This window comes from Fistularia commersonii, chromosome 18, assembly GCF_037954325.1.
Source record: "Fistularia commersonii isolate RoL2024-O1a breed Wild chromosome 18, RoL_Fcom_v1.0, whole genome shotgun sequence".
Classification (NCBI taxonomy): domain Eukaryota; kingdom Metazoa; phylum Chordata; class Actinopteri; order Syngnathiformes; family Fistulariidae; genus Fistularia; species Fistularia commersonii.
Genome location: NC_141301.1, coordinates 6,858,724 through 6,874,826, shown reverse-complemented (window position 1 = coordinate 6,874,826; position 16,103 = coordinate 6,858,724). Strand labels below are relative to the sequence as shown.

The window sequence follows — 16,103 nt, the reverse complement described above, 5'->3', positions numbered from 1 at the left end:
CACTGCTCCTCTTTATCAACCTGACCCTGTACATAACATCCGAGAATTTCTCAAGGACAGCACAGGGTCCAACCCGTTGGCTCATTTTGGAGGAAGGCCCTTCTTCCTCTCATAGCTGTAGACCCACAACTGTTCCCCGGGAGCATACTCCTCTCTATGACAGAGAATGCTTTTAAAGTCATAGTCTTGCAGAGTCTCCAGACTCCAAGCCAGCTGCCGTTCTGGCTCTTTAAAGTTAAGAGGCCAGGTGTAGGAATCGTATTCAGTATGCAGGACGAAGTGTCGGAAGGGCGGGACAACAGCCAGCAACTCCCAGCACGTGGGGCAGGAGCTCCTCTGTGGGTGGCTAAAGTAGGAAATGACCCAGTCTCTTTGCTCCCCTTCCTAGCAACTGCACTACTCCAAGGCCCACATTACTTGCATCTGTATCCACACGGAAGGGATGCTGGGGGTCAGGGTAGACCAAAAATCCAGCTGGTCTGTGTGCAGTCCTTGTTTTTTGCTGCAAAAATGTCAGAAAGTAGGTCCAACAGGTTCCATAGCTGGCATTTCTGGCCTGTCTGAAGGCTCTCACAGTTCTGGCAGCGTAGGTCATCAACTGCCTGCTTGGTTTCTGTGGAAGGCGGCTGAGGTGGTTCTGACGCTGCAGGCTTGCTCTCTTTGACTGGAGGCAATGAGCTGTTTGGGTCTTGAGCCAGAGATGAGGTGTACTGCAATCCTTCCTCACCCGCAGAATGGAGAAGTGGCTTCTGAATCCAGGTACTCGGGGTGGTTGCCCCGAGTACATCAACCACAGCTCTCCATTTCTGCAACAAGTGATCAAGTGGTCCTTTAGCCTTGCCAGCCAGAATTTGTTCTCTTCATGGTCAGAGCCGAAGGTCACTGGAAGTGTCCTCTCCCCCAACAAATTGATGAGCCGAGTGACAGTAGTGATGCCGAGGCTGGTGTGTTTCAAACCTAATGGTCTTGGGTCAGCGGTACCAGGCAAGACCCCAGGGCAGATCAGCGAGATGGTGGACCCAGTTTTCACCAGAGCCCTGCATTTCGTGCCGTCGATGCTGCTCAGCAAAGACAACCAAGCAGTAGTTCGGACCTAAAGGGAGAAGTGGCACTGGGCTAATGTGGCAGTTCTGACACCAGGGTGGGGGTGTACTCCATGGTGCTGGTGATGGGCAGTAGTGTGAGATATAGCCCGGCTACTGATAACGTAACGATAACTGATAATTTCTTTAATATGTATTTTTTTAACGGATATATTTTGTGTACTATATTTGTGGCTCCATGGTTGTGGAAGCCTATATAATCTACATAACATCACACTGAAACATATTCTTATAAAAGCACGATTATTTTTCCCTCTTGTAAAGTTTGTTCAACATTGCTGGACACTCCATTTCTGCATTATGGCATTATTCTGGTAAAAACTGTAAGAAGCGCTGCTGTTTCAAATTCACTCTACTTGTTAAATTCATGGTCTACAATCATTACATGCAAGACAGACATGCTGCAACAAGAGATTGCTGCTTTTGCTGATGTTAGTACACCACAGTCTCACATGAAGTTACACACAGTTGCTCACTGTATTCACCATTAATTTGTATTCACCATTAAAGGCTCATCCCAGTTGCTTTAAAAACAGCTTTTTGTCGAAGATGACCAGGTTATGTAAAAATGTAAAGTAAATGTAAAAAACATTTCTTCTCCTTAGAACTGTAACCACAGTCTGAAAGTGAAGGGGTATACAAATAGTCTTGATGTATTTAACATAATAAGAGTGTTATTTAATCATTAAAATTGTTTCTAATTTTTTTCTTAAATAATTAAATACATTTATATCATTTTTTTCATGAGTCTGCAGTCTCTACATATTCTCTTGCTAAGAAATTGCCAGCTATTGGGAGTGTTTTGAAGGTATTGATTGTTTGGTATTGATTGTTTCAGAAGAACATTGGGATTGATATTTCTTGTGAGAAGTGTACATGAAAGTAAATCAGTAACCTGTCTGATGATTTGCATTAATCCTCAGAGTCATCACTGAAAACTGGACTTTGGTAGTTACTGGAATACATTTTACCTCTCATTCAAGAGGCCTCTTGAATTACATACTGCAAGGAGTTTTCAGGTATATGAGCCCTAAGTAGATGAGGGATCAGAGTGAGTGGGCTCATTTACGTCTCAAGGTTTCGAGGTTTTAACCAAGGTTTGTCAAGGTGAAATGTCAGCTATTAACCGATATTTATTCATGTTAATGAATGTGTCCGTTTGTGTGCTGTTTGGATAAAAAAAAGGTAAGAATGTAGAGTAGCTCATTTGAGTAGGAAGACCTAAGACAGGGCGGCACAGGCCGGTGTCTCCCTGAGCCAGCCTCAGGGGGGCACGGGCTAGTGTCTCCAGTCCAGTCCCAAGCCTGGATAAATGCAGAGGGTTGCGTCAGGAAGGGCATCCGGTGTAAAACTTTTGCCAAAACCAAACATGCAAATCAAACATAATAACAAGATCATACCGAATCAGTCGAGGCCCAGGATAACAACGACCGCCATTGGTACCGATGACCCACAGGGAACCAGTGGAAACTGGGCTACTGTAGGTTGAAGGAGTCAATATATTTGCTTTGCTCAACATATAGTCCTATCAGATAACAGCCCGGACAGACATAGTGCGATAGGTCGGCTCTTGCGCGGGAAGCAAGCCAGAATGTAGCATGGTGTAAACAGCTCGTTGCTGTTAGGGGGCAGGTTGCCTTCTTCTCTTTACAGATACCAGTGTGAGACGGGACGTGCCGAAACAGCGATAGTGGAGAAGAACTGACAGAAGAGGAAGGAAGACGTAGTCGTGGGAAACTACTGAGACCAGGCCACGCCTCCTATGCATATTCATGTTAGAAATGTATGTAACAGCCGGGCAGGGAAAAAAGGGTGCTTTTTGTTTGGTGTTCAAGGCATAAGACCCGCTTACTGCAGGCGCTTGGGAACTCTGAAATTGGAAATTGAAGGTGTGATGCTCAATGTTATCAGGAAGTGGCTTGGCCCTCCCAGGTGCTTCAGCAGCATTGGGCTCTATAGCAAAAGGATGCTACACCTGCCCATTTCCAGTCTGGCAGAGGAGTACAAGTGTGCCAAAGTCATATTGGAGATGATGCTATTGGATTTAAGCGACCCATTTGTAGCCCAAGCGCCCCCCATCCTGGCAACTGGGAGGAAGTGGACCCTGCTGGCTGCAACTGAACAGGCAAAGGCAGCCCTCAGACACAGGGACATCGTGGGCCGAGTTCAGGAGGGGAGGAGTGGACTTGGGCTCGGGGCTAGTACACCAGCCTGGGGCAAAGCCAATCCAGCCTAGAGAGGCAAGCTGGTGGTCCAGGAAGTTCGCCGGAAAGAGGAAGCAGGAAGGCACGCACAAGCTGTGTCACAGGCAAAGCAAGGGCAGAGGATGATATGGGAGGGAGTCAGGAAGCGGAAGATCTCCTGGAAAGATCTGTGGGAGATGGAGGCCTTCAGGGCGAGCTTTACCATCAAGGCGGCCTATGATGTCCTGCCTTCTAGTGGGATGCAAGACCAGCCTCACCCAAGGCTATTATACTTGGCGGCACAACCAGGTACTAAAAGGTCTTGCAGCGGAGCTGGAAACTTGCCGGACGAGCATGAACGCCCTTCCTCCCCAGTCATCCTGTTAGCACGCAACTCTATTCCTGCGTGAAGGGGCAAGCCAGCCTCACCCCCATGAGAATTGACCTTAGGCAACTCGGCAGTGCATGGGACTGGAAGCTGCTGGCGGACCTGGACAAGAAACTTTGCTTCCCAGCTAAGATCGCATCCACCAACCTGCGACCAGACCTTGTCTGTTGTCATCGTCACTCAGGCTCATCTACATCATAGAGCTACCGGTGCCCTGGGAGGGTGCAGTGGAGGAGGCCTATGAACGGAAGAAGCTGAGATATGCTGAACTCATTGTAGATGCTCAGCAACAAGGCTGGAAAGCGAAGGTTTGTCCATTGGAAGTAGGCTGCATAGGTTTCATCGCCACCTCAACATCTAGGCTAATCAGAGCCTAGATGGGAGTACAAGGACACTCCCACAGACAGGCAGTCAAGGACCTCTCCAGGGCTGCTGAGAACAGGAGCCAGTGGCTGTGGATGAAGAGAAAAGATCCAACTTGGACCTTCAAGTGAGCTGATGGCATCTACGGAGTGAACCTGGGATGCTGGGATTCACTGCTGACCCCTCTGGGGATATCGTGGGCGAATCAGGGAAATATTCATGAAGGGGGGTGCTCACTTGACAACCTGAAGGAAGCCATGGCTCACTTGAACCCCACAGTCTCATCGGTGTTTGTATGTTTGTATGTTTTTATCAAGGGATATCAACACCTAGTGCTTTTCAACAGATCAGTGGCTATGCCCCAAAGATGGGATGTGAGTTTGAGAAGAGGGAGAACTTCTGGAGTGAGCTAGATGAAGTGATGCAGAATATCCCCAGAGATGAGAGAGTGGTAATTGGTGCAGACTTCAATGGGCATATTGGTGAAGGCAATAGAGGGGATGAAGAAGTAATGGGCAGAATTGGTATACAGGATAGGAACGCAGAGGGACAGATGGTGGTTGACTTTGCAAAAAGGATGGAAATGGCTGTAGTGAAATCTTTTTTTTCCAGAAAAGACAGGAACATAGGGTAACTTATAAGAGCAGAGGTAGGAGCACGCAGGTAGACTACATCTTGCATAGATGAGGTAACCTGAAAGGGGTGAGTGACTGCAAAGTAGTTGTAGGTGAGAGTGTAGCCAGACAGCATAGCATGCTGGTTTGTAGGATGACTCTGGTGACAAGGAAGATCAAGAGAACAAAGGCAGAGCAGAGAACAAAGTGGTGGAAGCTGAAAAGGGAGGAGTGTTAATAATAATAATAATACATAAGATTTGTATAGCGCTTTTCAAGGCACTCAAAGACACTTCACAAATGAAAAACAGAGTGTCAGACCCGGGGCTGTGAGGAGGCAAGTGCTGGAGCTGGATGTTGGAGATGGTTGCTGGTGGAGGGATAGATGGTGGAGCGGGAGGAGCAAGCAGATTTTGGCCAATGGAAATGCCGTCCTGCTAGGCGTCGTAGCTTCACATGGCAGTTTGGGGATTGTCCAGGCGAGCCGTACCCAGGCAGCAGTGGTTGTTAATCCCGATGGTTCAATGGTTGCACCGTTCAGCCATTTTAGCGTCCAACAGGTGGCAAGTCCAGTAGCAGCACACATACAGTCCCGGGGAGATGTCGTGGTTGTGTACGGATGAACGTAGCTTCTGATTGATCAGATTAATCGATTGATCGATCGGTTCTGTGTGAGCTCCGGACTGAAAGACCCCCTCCGAAACGTAGATTGAACATCCGGCGGCACAAAGGGGAGGAGGTACGTAAGCGTTACATGTCTGCACCTGCTCTCAATTTGAAAAATAATTGTCCGTCTCCTGCTGAGAACAGATCTCAGGTAGATTGGCGGAGAAACCGAAACCGAAACAGTAACGGTAGCTATAGCGTGATTAGTCTTTGATTTAGTTGGTTGGTTGGAGAGCAGGAAGCGGCAGCCAAACGCGCCAGCGTCCTCCCGCCCGCCATCTTGTGTTGTATGGTTTTCAGGGAGGAGTTGAGAAAGGCTCTAGAGGTCAGGGAGAGCTTCCAGATGATTGGACAACTACAGCTAGTGCTATCAGGGAGAGGGGAGAGGTAGAGGAATACTTGGTGAGTCATCTGGAAGGAAAGTAGATAAGGAAACTTGGTGGTGGAAATTGGAAGTGCAGGAGTATATACAGAGAAAGCGGTTAACAAAGAAGAAGTCGAATATTGAGAGGACTGAAGAGAACAGACAGGAGAACAGGGAGATACAACTTAAGGTAAAGACAGAAGTAGCAAAGGCAAAACAAAGGGCGTACAATGACTTGTATGCTTGCTTGCACAGAAAGGAGAGAGAGAATGATCTATACCGGGTGGCGAAAAAAGGGAGATAACGTGGTACAACAGGTCCGGGTGATTAAGGACAGAGAGGGAAATGTATTGACAGATGCTAGAAGTGTAATGGGAAGATGGAGAGTACTTTGAAGAGCTGATGAATATGGAAAATAAAAGAGAGGAAAGGGTAGAAGACGTCAGTACTGTAGACCAATAAGTAGCAGAGATTAGTAAAAGTGATGTGAGGAAGGCATTGAAGAGGATGAAGAGTGGAAAGGCAGTGGGTCCTGATATACCTGTGGAGGTGTGGAAGTGTCTAGGTGAGGCAGCGGTAAAGTTTCTGACTAGTTTATTCAACAGGATGTTAGAGAGAAGATACCGGAAGAATGGAGATGAAGCGTGATGGTTCCTAATTTTAAGGAAAAGGGGATGTGCAGAATTGCAGCAACTATAGAGGGATAAATATATGAGGGATGGCTTCATGCCTAGAAAGATTACTAGAGATGCAGTATTTGCTTTGAGAATGCTAACAGAGAAGTACAGAGAAGGCCAGAGGGAGCTGCATTGTTTTTTTGTAGACCTAGAAAAAGCATATGACAGGGTGCCAAGAAAGGAGCTCTGGAATAGTATGAGGAAATCTGGAATGGCGGAGAAGTATGTTAGACTGGTGCAGGAGATGTATGCTAGCCGTGAGACAGTGGTGTGGTGTGCTGTAGGTGTAACAGACAAGTTCAAGGTGGAGGTGGGACTCCATCAGGGTCAACTCTGAGCCCCTTCTTTTTTGCAATAGGGACGGACAGGTCGACAGATGAGATTAGACAGGAATTTCCATCGACCATGATGTTTGCAGATGACATTGTGATCTCTAGTGAGATAAGAAAACAGGTTGAGGAAAATCTAGAGAGGTGAAGGGATGCTCTGGAAAGGAGAGGAATGTAGGTTAGTCGCAGCAAGACAGAGTACATGTGTGTGAATGAGAGGAACTCAGGTGGAACAGTGAGGCTACAGGGATTGGAGATCAAGCAGTTGGAGGATTTAAGGTACTTGGGGTCAACAGTCCAGAGCAACGGCAAGTGTGGAAAAGCGGTGAGGGGACAGGTTCAAGCAGGTTGGAATGGGTGGAGAAAAGTGTCAGGGGTACTATGCAATAGAAGACTATCAGCCATAGTTAAAGGAAAGGTGTACAAGACAGTTGTGAGACGAACGATGATGTACGGCCTACAAACAGTTCCAATGACAATATATTGGTAGACAGATGCTGGAATTGGAGCTGTCAAGCAGGAGGTCTCGAGGAAAACCGAAGAGAAGATGTATGGACGTAGTGAGAGCGGATGTGAAGCTAGTTGGTGTGAGAGAGGAGGATACAATAAATAGGATTAGAATAAGAAGGTTGTTTCATTGTGGCATTCCCTGAAGGAAAAAGCTGAAAGGAGAAGATTTGAGTTGTAAGACCTCCTGAATCCCATCGACAGGCCATGCAATGGGGCAGAATTGTCTGGACATTCCTGTCTCTGGGGCTAAAGTCAGAGATGGATGTGATCTGCTCGTCGGTTTTCAAGGCAGTGGATGTTGCAAGACTGTCTTGGTTGACAATTCCTACACAATAGAGTGGACATTGGGGCACTGTCTCTGGATTGACCGAGGGCATGTTTGGTTTCAAGGGGATCACACTCCTCTGCTTTCCTGGCAAGGTCTATCCTGGGGTTGAGGTGAAGGGGGTCTCTCAGACAGTCAAAACTCAGATTCAGAAGACGTGACACAGGTGTTTTTCATTACTGTACTATTCCTACTATTCGTATCATTTTTATTGTTTTCATTTATTATTATTTAATCTTTTTATTTATAGTGTTGATGGAGTTAGTCCAGAGTGTCCTCACCTCTTCCATCACAGTGCAATACTCCAAATCCCTCCTCACACCAAACACAGATTGGAACGCATTGTGTGAACAGCCAGTCATCTCACTGGCCACAGACAGGAACCTGTGAGTGCTCTGCACAATCGCAGATCCAGGTAGTGTGTAAGAAGGATAATGGGGGACCCATCAAACCTAAATGCAGGTTCAGGTCCATCAGGACCAGAACCACCAGACATTTGAACATTTTTTTCCCGTCAGCCATCACGCCCCCTCCTCATAATTCCTTATCCTCCACCATTCCAAAAGATACTTGCTGTTCTCATTGTGAGTATAGGTAACTTAAATTGTATATATTTCCTAAGCCCAAACTGTGTTTTTTGTTGCTAAGTCAATATTTGTCTTCTTCTAACTTATAACTCTTGTCTTACATTTCCTACTATAGGCGGTCTCATGCTATGTCAAATTCATCTGTGCATTGTACATTTGACAATTAAAAGATTCTGATTCTGAAGTACAGTTTATCATGTCTGGCAGCCTCAGAACTGGGAAACTTTGCAGATGATGCTGTTCTGTTTGCTCCATCCAACAGTGATCTCAAGCTCGCACTAGAGTGGTTTGCTGCCAAACTGAAGGGCTGGGCTGAGAATTAGCACTCCCAAATTCAAGGCCGTTGTCCTCAGCTGGAAATAGGTATGGTGCCCTTTCTAGACAGGGAATAAAGTCCTGCCCCAAGTGGAATAGTTCAAGCATTTTGAGGTCTTGTTGACGAGTGAGGGAAGAAAACGCAGTAGAAAAGCCAAAGGGAAAAGAAGAAGAGGAAGAAGATGTGCCCCCCAATTGCCCTTTGGGGATAAATAAAGTTTATTCTGATTCTAATTCTGATTAATACTACTTATGGGTCTGAATGTAGGTTAATTCCTTGTGTATCTTGAGAAGTCCATTAATGTGAAAATTGTATTCTCCTGAGTACAGTACAGTGGCCTTCATATTTTTAATCGGGCTAAAGAGATTTCTGAGACACATTGTTAGATCAATTCTAAGTGTCAAACAACAAAATAAGCTTCTCTAGTTGTCATTATGATGTGAAAGAACAGATACTTCAGATGTTTATCCAAATTACTTTTGCTTACATAAAGGGTAAAATTATTCAAATTGGCATTGACTGAAATATAATTCATCTTCAGTACCTTTCACTGTGTTCATTATAAAGCAGTTAACCTCCCTATGGCTGTATATCTTTCATACCATACCTCAGAAGGGTGTGTGATGCAATTTCCATTTCCAGTGCACTGAGGGTCATTGAAGCTGCTGCCAGGCTCCATGCAGTTGCTAGCTTTCACTGTCAGGTTAAGACGCAATGTAACTTCTGGGGATGTAGGGGTGCCGACATGTATCACACCTACCAAAACAAGTTCAGATGCTTAAAAACTTTTTAATATTGTCATAAGTTTTAATATGACAATATTTTTCAAAACACATCTACCATACCACCAGTGGTGAATAATTTTTGCATTTATTATTAAAAGATTGTGAATGATTTCAAACATATTAAAAATGTATTTTGTCAGGTTTTATATTTCCCAAGTAGTGCAAACGTGGCACCTTAAATCTCTCTCTGTCTCTCTTTGTTTCTTAGGTAGGCCACCATCTTGATGGTTATTTAACTGCAAACGCTAAAGGGCTTGAAACAGCAAAAGTATCTGCCTCATATCTTCTCACTGCACTCAGAGCCTCCTCAGAGTGCAAAACTTATCACATCTTCAATCAAATCAGCAGCTTAAAAGATACCTGGATAAAAATAACTTCATACTGAATGTTCACAGCATATTTCAATAGTCTGATTCAAACCAATGAGCTGCATCGGCTTATTTGCTCAGCAAGTGAAATGTCCAACCAAATCCAACCCTATCACTACCACCTCAATGAGTGCATCTGCAAGTGTGGCAGAGAGGACATGTCTTTGCTAAAGCTTCACCAGTCAAAATTTTCTCAGCCCAGTTTTAGCTACATTTGTTGTACCCTCCAAAGGCAATCTGTTTCCGTCTCCTGTGCAAGGGCTAATCCCTAAAGCAGCTGTGTCTCTGTCACCTGCACTTGGGGTGCCAGTCTGAAATCTCTGGTTGGAAAGCCCATGTACCCTATGATCTGCTCCTATCCTGGCCCCAAAAACCTGTTTCTGACAACCCCAGGCTAAATCTATTACCCTCAAGACAATCAGTTTTATCTCCCGTCTTACAGCCATTTCTTGTGCATTTGATCAGCCAGTAATTTTGTTTCAGAGCACATTCATAAAGCAAGGTATCACTTTCTGAAACATTATTAAGGACTGTTTTCACTGTTTTCTTTGGCAGCGGCATGTAAAGTTGCCTGAATGTTCCAATATATCTTTAAAATTTTGATTCACTGCATTCGACTATGGCCCACACCAAACGAGTCATCCAACTGTTATATTATGATATATCTGACTTAATAGGCCCCAATAAGACTCAAAATTGATGTCTTTGAAGGTTCTCAGTCATCCAGTTCATTGTTAATCCTTGTCAAAATCTTTTCGTGGCAAATGGACTTGAACTTCTTCCTTTGAAGAGATTTCATCTCTCAGCCAAGACACTTCTTCAGGCTTTTTCATGAAGGGACGGGAACTTTAGAGGGACAAATTCAAGTTCAGTTGCCACACAAAGATTTTGACAAGGCTCCAAAATTAATCTAAAAATCACTTGACATCATGTGCTTGTTTTCTGCCTCTTCATTTATATCCAATAAGTGTTAGAAAAAAGAGAAAAAAATCAGAGGTTGTTTGCATGAACTGTGTATGAAATATATGATCTGTAAGTCATTTTTTACTGTTGACTATTTTGTTGTTATTTTTTGTGTGGTTTTTTTTGGCTTTTTTATATCCATTTTAGCCTCCAACCCTGCTTTTCTCTTTAATCTTGCATGGCATTGTGTTAGCTTTTCTATTCAGTATACTAATGATTTTGTTCAGTTTATGAAATATAGTAATGATTTATTAATCACGATTCATCAAATAAATGTCTGGATAGCGTTGCTTGGGTTTGCATACCACCATATTAAGTTGAACTAAGTGATATTTCCTACCCTCAGTTTAGCCAAGATCTCTACTCTCCATATCACCGTGATACCGCTGTATTTCCCCCTGACTGAAGCTATGTTATCATTCTATTCAATTCGGTACTATTCTACACCACTGCAGTAAGTATGTATAGTTAGCTTATTAGATTTTTGCCACAGCCTAACCTATTTTGGCACAACCTGAATAACTTTTGTAAGAGATTATTTTGGAATGTGTCTTACTGAGAAAGTAGTTCTGTCCCAGAGACAAAGAGTGATCTGGCACTACCAATCCATCGAGTGCCTGTAGAAACCACAATGCAGTGCTGTTCAAGATAGAGGAACGAAGGAACCCTTCCTCATCCACCCGCCAAAGTGTTGGGGCTCCATCTGCATTCACCACCAACCTGAAAAAAAGAAAGAAATGTCAATGAAATGGTGGACCTGTGGACTCATTCTGCAGTTCGCCCAAACAAATAATAATGGTGTCCTTTTTTAAACCTGCTGCTTGTTTCAGTAAAGTAAAAAATGACCTTTCAAAATTCCTTTCACTGAACATCATCATACATTAAATATTTTGATCCAAAAATGTTTTGGTTAACAGCAATTTTTTTTTTTTTTCAAATATACTATAGTTCAATGGCATCTATGTTTTTATACAACAAGAAAGCATGAGATCCAAGACAAATTAGGGGCAGAAGACCTCATTCAGTTGTTTTTTTTTCAAGTTCTCAACACATGTGTTTTATGTAGACGTAGTCTGTCCAAGGATACACTTGTTTTTTTCAGGAAGCCAGATAATGTGGAGAGAAAATCAAGATTTCTGTGCTAAGAGATCTCAAACTTTTCTCACAAGATTGATGGATATGCCCACATGTACCCACTGATTTTGGCAACAGCCTAAATATTATTACTGTTTACTCAATTTTTATTTATTCAATATTTTGATAGGTATCATATGAAACTGCATTTTGATTTGGTGGGGAAATATGTTGCAGTTGTTTTCATGTGATTGCTAAGACTGAATAAACCCTTTTTGAAAAAGCTTATTTTAAGAAATTAATTGTTGATCACTGAGGCTCTCTGACTATTTTGTCTATTTTGACCAAGGCCAAGGAAATTCAACACAAATTTCGAAAGAGGAATTCATGTCCATTCTGTTGCAGTGAAATGCCAAACCAAGGTAAATCCTGACTGGCTCAAATCACACCAGCCCAATGAAATTTCAATGAAAAGTCAAAGTAATAAAAGTAATGATAATAGAAAAAATAAAAAAAATGTTTTCCGAACTTGAACAGTCTGTAATGGCGATTTGCTGATTTGATATTCCTATCACTATCTCTGAATAGCCATTATTCCCTTCTCATCATGATGTCAGTTTGATGTCAGAGATGGGCAACCAGGCATAGAGGTGCTGGCATACACTGATGAGAGAGGCCCGGTTGAGAACGGGCAGCCTCGTAACTATCTGTGTGGTTTTGTTAGACCAGGTAAGGTCCTCGTTTATGCGGACACCCAGGTATTTCAAGCTGCTCACCCTCTCAACCTCAAGACCCTGGAGGAACAGTGGCTGATGAGGTCTCCTCTCCTTCCTCATGTCCACTATCATCTCCTTGGTCTTGTCTATGTTGAGGGTGAGGTTATTGTCCTCACACCACTTCACCAGACTGGCCTCCTCTATCCTGTAGGCGGTTTTGTCTCTGCCGGTGATGCGTCCTATTACTGGGGTGTTGGCCTCATGGGAGGTGCAACAGTTGTGGGTGAACAGTGTGGCGAGTATGGGGCAGAGGACTGGGGTTTGCCAGTCAGGAAGTCTAGGAGCCAGTCACAGAGGTTGGGGTGCAGGCCAAGGGTGGACATTTTGTTTGTCAGTTTGTGGTGAACTGTAGTCCATAAAGAGCATCCTGATGTAGGAGTCTTTGTTTTCTAGGTGGAAGAGGGAGTAGTGGAAGGTGGTGGCTATGGCGTCTGAGGTGGACCTGTTGGGCCGGAATGCGAACTGCAGAGGGTCTAGGGTTTCCAGGATGTCATTCAGAATGTGGGCCAGCAACACCCTTGAAACACTTCATGATTATTGGCGTGAATGCCACTGGCCTGTAGTCATTCAGGCAGATAGGTGGGCTCCTCTTGGGGAGGGGGACGATGGTTGTGTTCTTGAGGCAGGTGAGGACGGTGCTGTAGCTGAGGGAGAGGTTAGAGATGGCGGTAAAAACATCAGCCAGCTCATTGGCACAAGCTCTGAGGGCCCACTCCTGGATGTTGTCTGGTCCAGCTGCCTTGTGGCCGATGATCCTTCTCAGTACTCGGCATACCTGGTCTGATGATACTGTTGGGAGAGAGGAGGAGTGAGACGGGGGGGTCGGAGGTCCCATCGGGTGTGTGACTCACCTCTGTGTTGTGGTTGGGGTTGTCAAAGCGGGCGGAGAGGATGCTAAGGTCGTCCAGCAGAGTGCCAATGCTGGTGGTGGACTTGGTAGTCCGTGATATGCTGTAGGCCTTGCCATGTCCGCCCAGGGTCACGCAGTGGAGAAGAAGCTATCCCGCTTCTCTGCACTGGTTCTTGGCTGTTTTTGGCCTTCTTCAGTCCTACCTAGCAGCTTTGTACTCTGTCTCATTGCCAGTCCTAAACAGATGAGAGCATGTGGCGTATCTGACTGTTCAGCCAATGCTCTGGTTGGGGAACTATCTGACTGGTATGGTGGGCATAAAGTTGTCAGCACAAATGCTGATTTACCCAGTCACATACTCAGGGTACTCCTGTTTGCAGAGAGAAGAGTCCTCCTGAGTTGCTGCGGTCTTGAACAAATTCCAGTCGGTTGTAACAAAACAGTCCTGCAGGATGTCCTCTGAATCCGGGGGCCAGAGTTTGATTTCTCTGGTTACGGCATTTGTCTGTTTCAATCTCTGTCTGTGCACCAGGTGCAGAAACAGATAGATGTGATCTAACTGACTAAAGCAGGGGTGGGGTGCGGCCCTGTACGCACCACAGACATTGCTGTGCATGTGGTCCAGGGTGTTTTGGTCTCGGTTGGGAATGTCCACATATTGGTGGTACGCGGGGGAGTACGTCCTTGTGTAAGTCCACAAGCTGGTCTGGTTGAAGCTGCGATCACAACTGCATCAAGGTCAGTCCTCACCTACTTCAAGAACACAACCATCGTCCCCCTCCCAACCTGAAGCCCATCCAACTGCCTGAATGACTATAAGCCAATACCACTCACTCCAATCGTCATGAAGTGCTCGAGAGAGTGGTCCTGGCCCTTATTCAGAACGACATCCCGGAAACTCTAGACCCCCAGTAATTCGCATACTGGCACCAACAGGCCCATCTCAGACGCCATAGCCGTTAACCTCCATTACCCCCTCTCCCACCCTGAAAACCAAGATTCCAACATCAGGATGCTCTTTGTGGACTACAGCTCCATATTCAACACCGTCATACCCCACAAACACACACACAAAATGTCCACTCTTGGCCTGGACCCCAACCTCTGTGACTGGCTCCGAGACTTCCTGACTAGCAGACCCCAGTCTGTCAGGATAGGTAACAGGACCTCAGCCAGCATCATCATGAACACGGGCACTCCTAAGGGATCTGTCCTCAGCCCCATCCTCTACACCTTGTTCACCAACGACTGTCTCGCCTCCCATGAGGATAACATCATCCTGATGTTCACAAACGCAGTGATAAGACGCATCACCGGTGGGGATGAAACAGCCGACAGGATGGAGGTGGCCAGTCTGGTGAAGTGGCGTGAAGACAGCAACCTCACTCTCAATACGGACAAGACCAAGGAGTTGATAATGCACATGAGGAAGGAGAGGATGCTTCATCATCCACTACCCCTCCAAGGTCTTGAGGTTGAGAAAGTGAGCAGCTTTAAATACATGGGTGTCCACATAAGTGAGTCACTTCCCAAAATATCACGCAGATGGTCAGGAGGGCTCAACAGCGACTGTACTTCCTGAGGAGGTTGAGGAGGTTTGGCAAGTCAGAAGATTTTGTCTAAGATCCTCAGCAACTTGAGAGCATCCTGACCAGCTAGATTACTGTGTGGTACATTAGCACCACTACTCTGGACCGCAGACACCTGCAGCGAGTAGTGAAGACTGCAGAGAGGATCACCAGAACCACACTGCCTTCTCTGCAGAGCAACTACCACCACAGAGTCCACAGGAGAGTTGCCTCCATCGCCAGGACCACACCCACCCCACCATGGAGGGTATAATCCCGAAGGTACAGGACTGTGAAATGTAGAACGACACAATTAAAGAACTTGTTCTACCCAACTGCCATCAGACACAACTGACACTCAGTCTTCTTCCTGCACCTGTAAAGTCTACTGCCACTTAGTTTGCACTCAAATTGCACTCATTTGTGCACCTGCACTTTGTGAGTTGCACATCAAGCTGCACTCAAATGTCGTACTGCACTGTACTATACTCACTGTTCTATTGCAATACTCACATTCATATCCATAATCATATTTATAACAATGTTTGCACTCTGCCGACACATCCCAATGCACTGCAGACACCAAAGTAGGAATTTCACTGTACAGGGAAACACGTTTCTAGACTGTACATATGATAATAAACGCTTTAAATCTTGAATCTAGACGATAAACAGGGGCAAACAAGAAGGCACTGAGAGTTCCTTAGATAGAGGAGGTGAGTGCTGTGAGCATATCAAACTTTAAACTTTGGCTTGTAGGATGACTCTGGTGAGAAGAAAGATAAAGAGGACAAAAGCATAACAGAGGATGAAGTGGTGGAAGCTGAAAAGGGAGGAGTGTTGTATGGTTTTCATGGAGGAGTTGAAAAAAGCTCTGGGTAGTCAGGAAGATCTTCCAGGTGACTGGACAACCACAGCTAATGTGATCAGGGAGACAGGTAGGATAGTACTTGATGTGTGTTGTCTGAAAAGAAAGTAGATGGAAATGAGGAAGTGCATAGTGTATATACAGAGAAAGGGGTTAGCAAAGAAGAAGTAGGACACTGAGGCGGCTGAAGAGAAAAGAAAGGAGTACAGGGAGATGCAGTAGAGGTAGCAGAGGCCAAAGTAGAGGTCAAACGAAGGGTATATGACTTGGATGCTAGGTTGGAAAGTAAGAAGGAAGACACGGTAATGTTTTATACAGGTTGGAAAAACAGATAGAGATGGGAAGTATGTTCAGCTGGCTTGGGTGATTAAGGATAGAGAAGGAAATGTATTGACAGAGTGATGGGAAGATAGAAAGAGTACTTTG

General features: G+C 45.1%; 1 protein-coding gene across 1 annotated transcript in view; it reads right to left on the bottom strand.

The window, feature by feature from the left end:
• dner (delta/notch-like EGF repeat containing) overlaps window positions 1-16,103 on the bottom strand; it is a 90,107-nt gene that overhangs the window by 28,133 nt on the left and 45,871 nt on the right. Inside the window, exons 4-5 of the mRNA XM_086164904.1 lie at window positions 11,098-11,261; window positions 9,033-9,181 (exon numbers count right to left, since the gene is read on the bottom strand). Coding sequence (XP_086021030.1) covers window positions 9,033-9,181; window positions 11,098-11,261 — 313 coding nt within the window. The remainder of the gene's footprint in view (window positions 1-9,032; window positions 9,182-11,097; window positions 11,262-16,103) is intronic.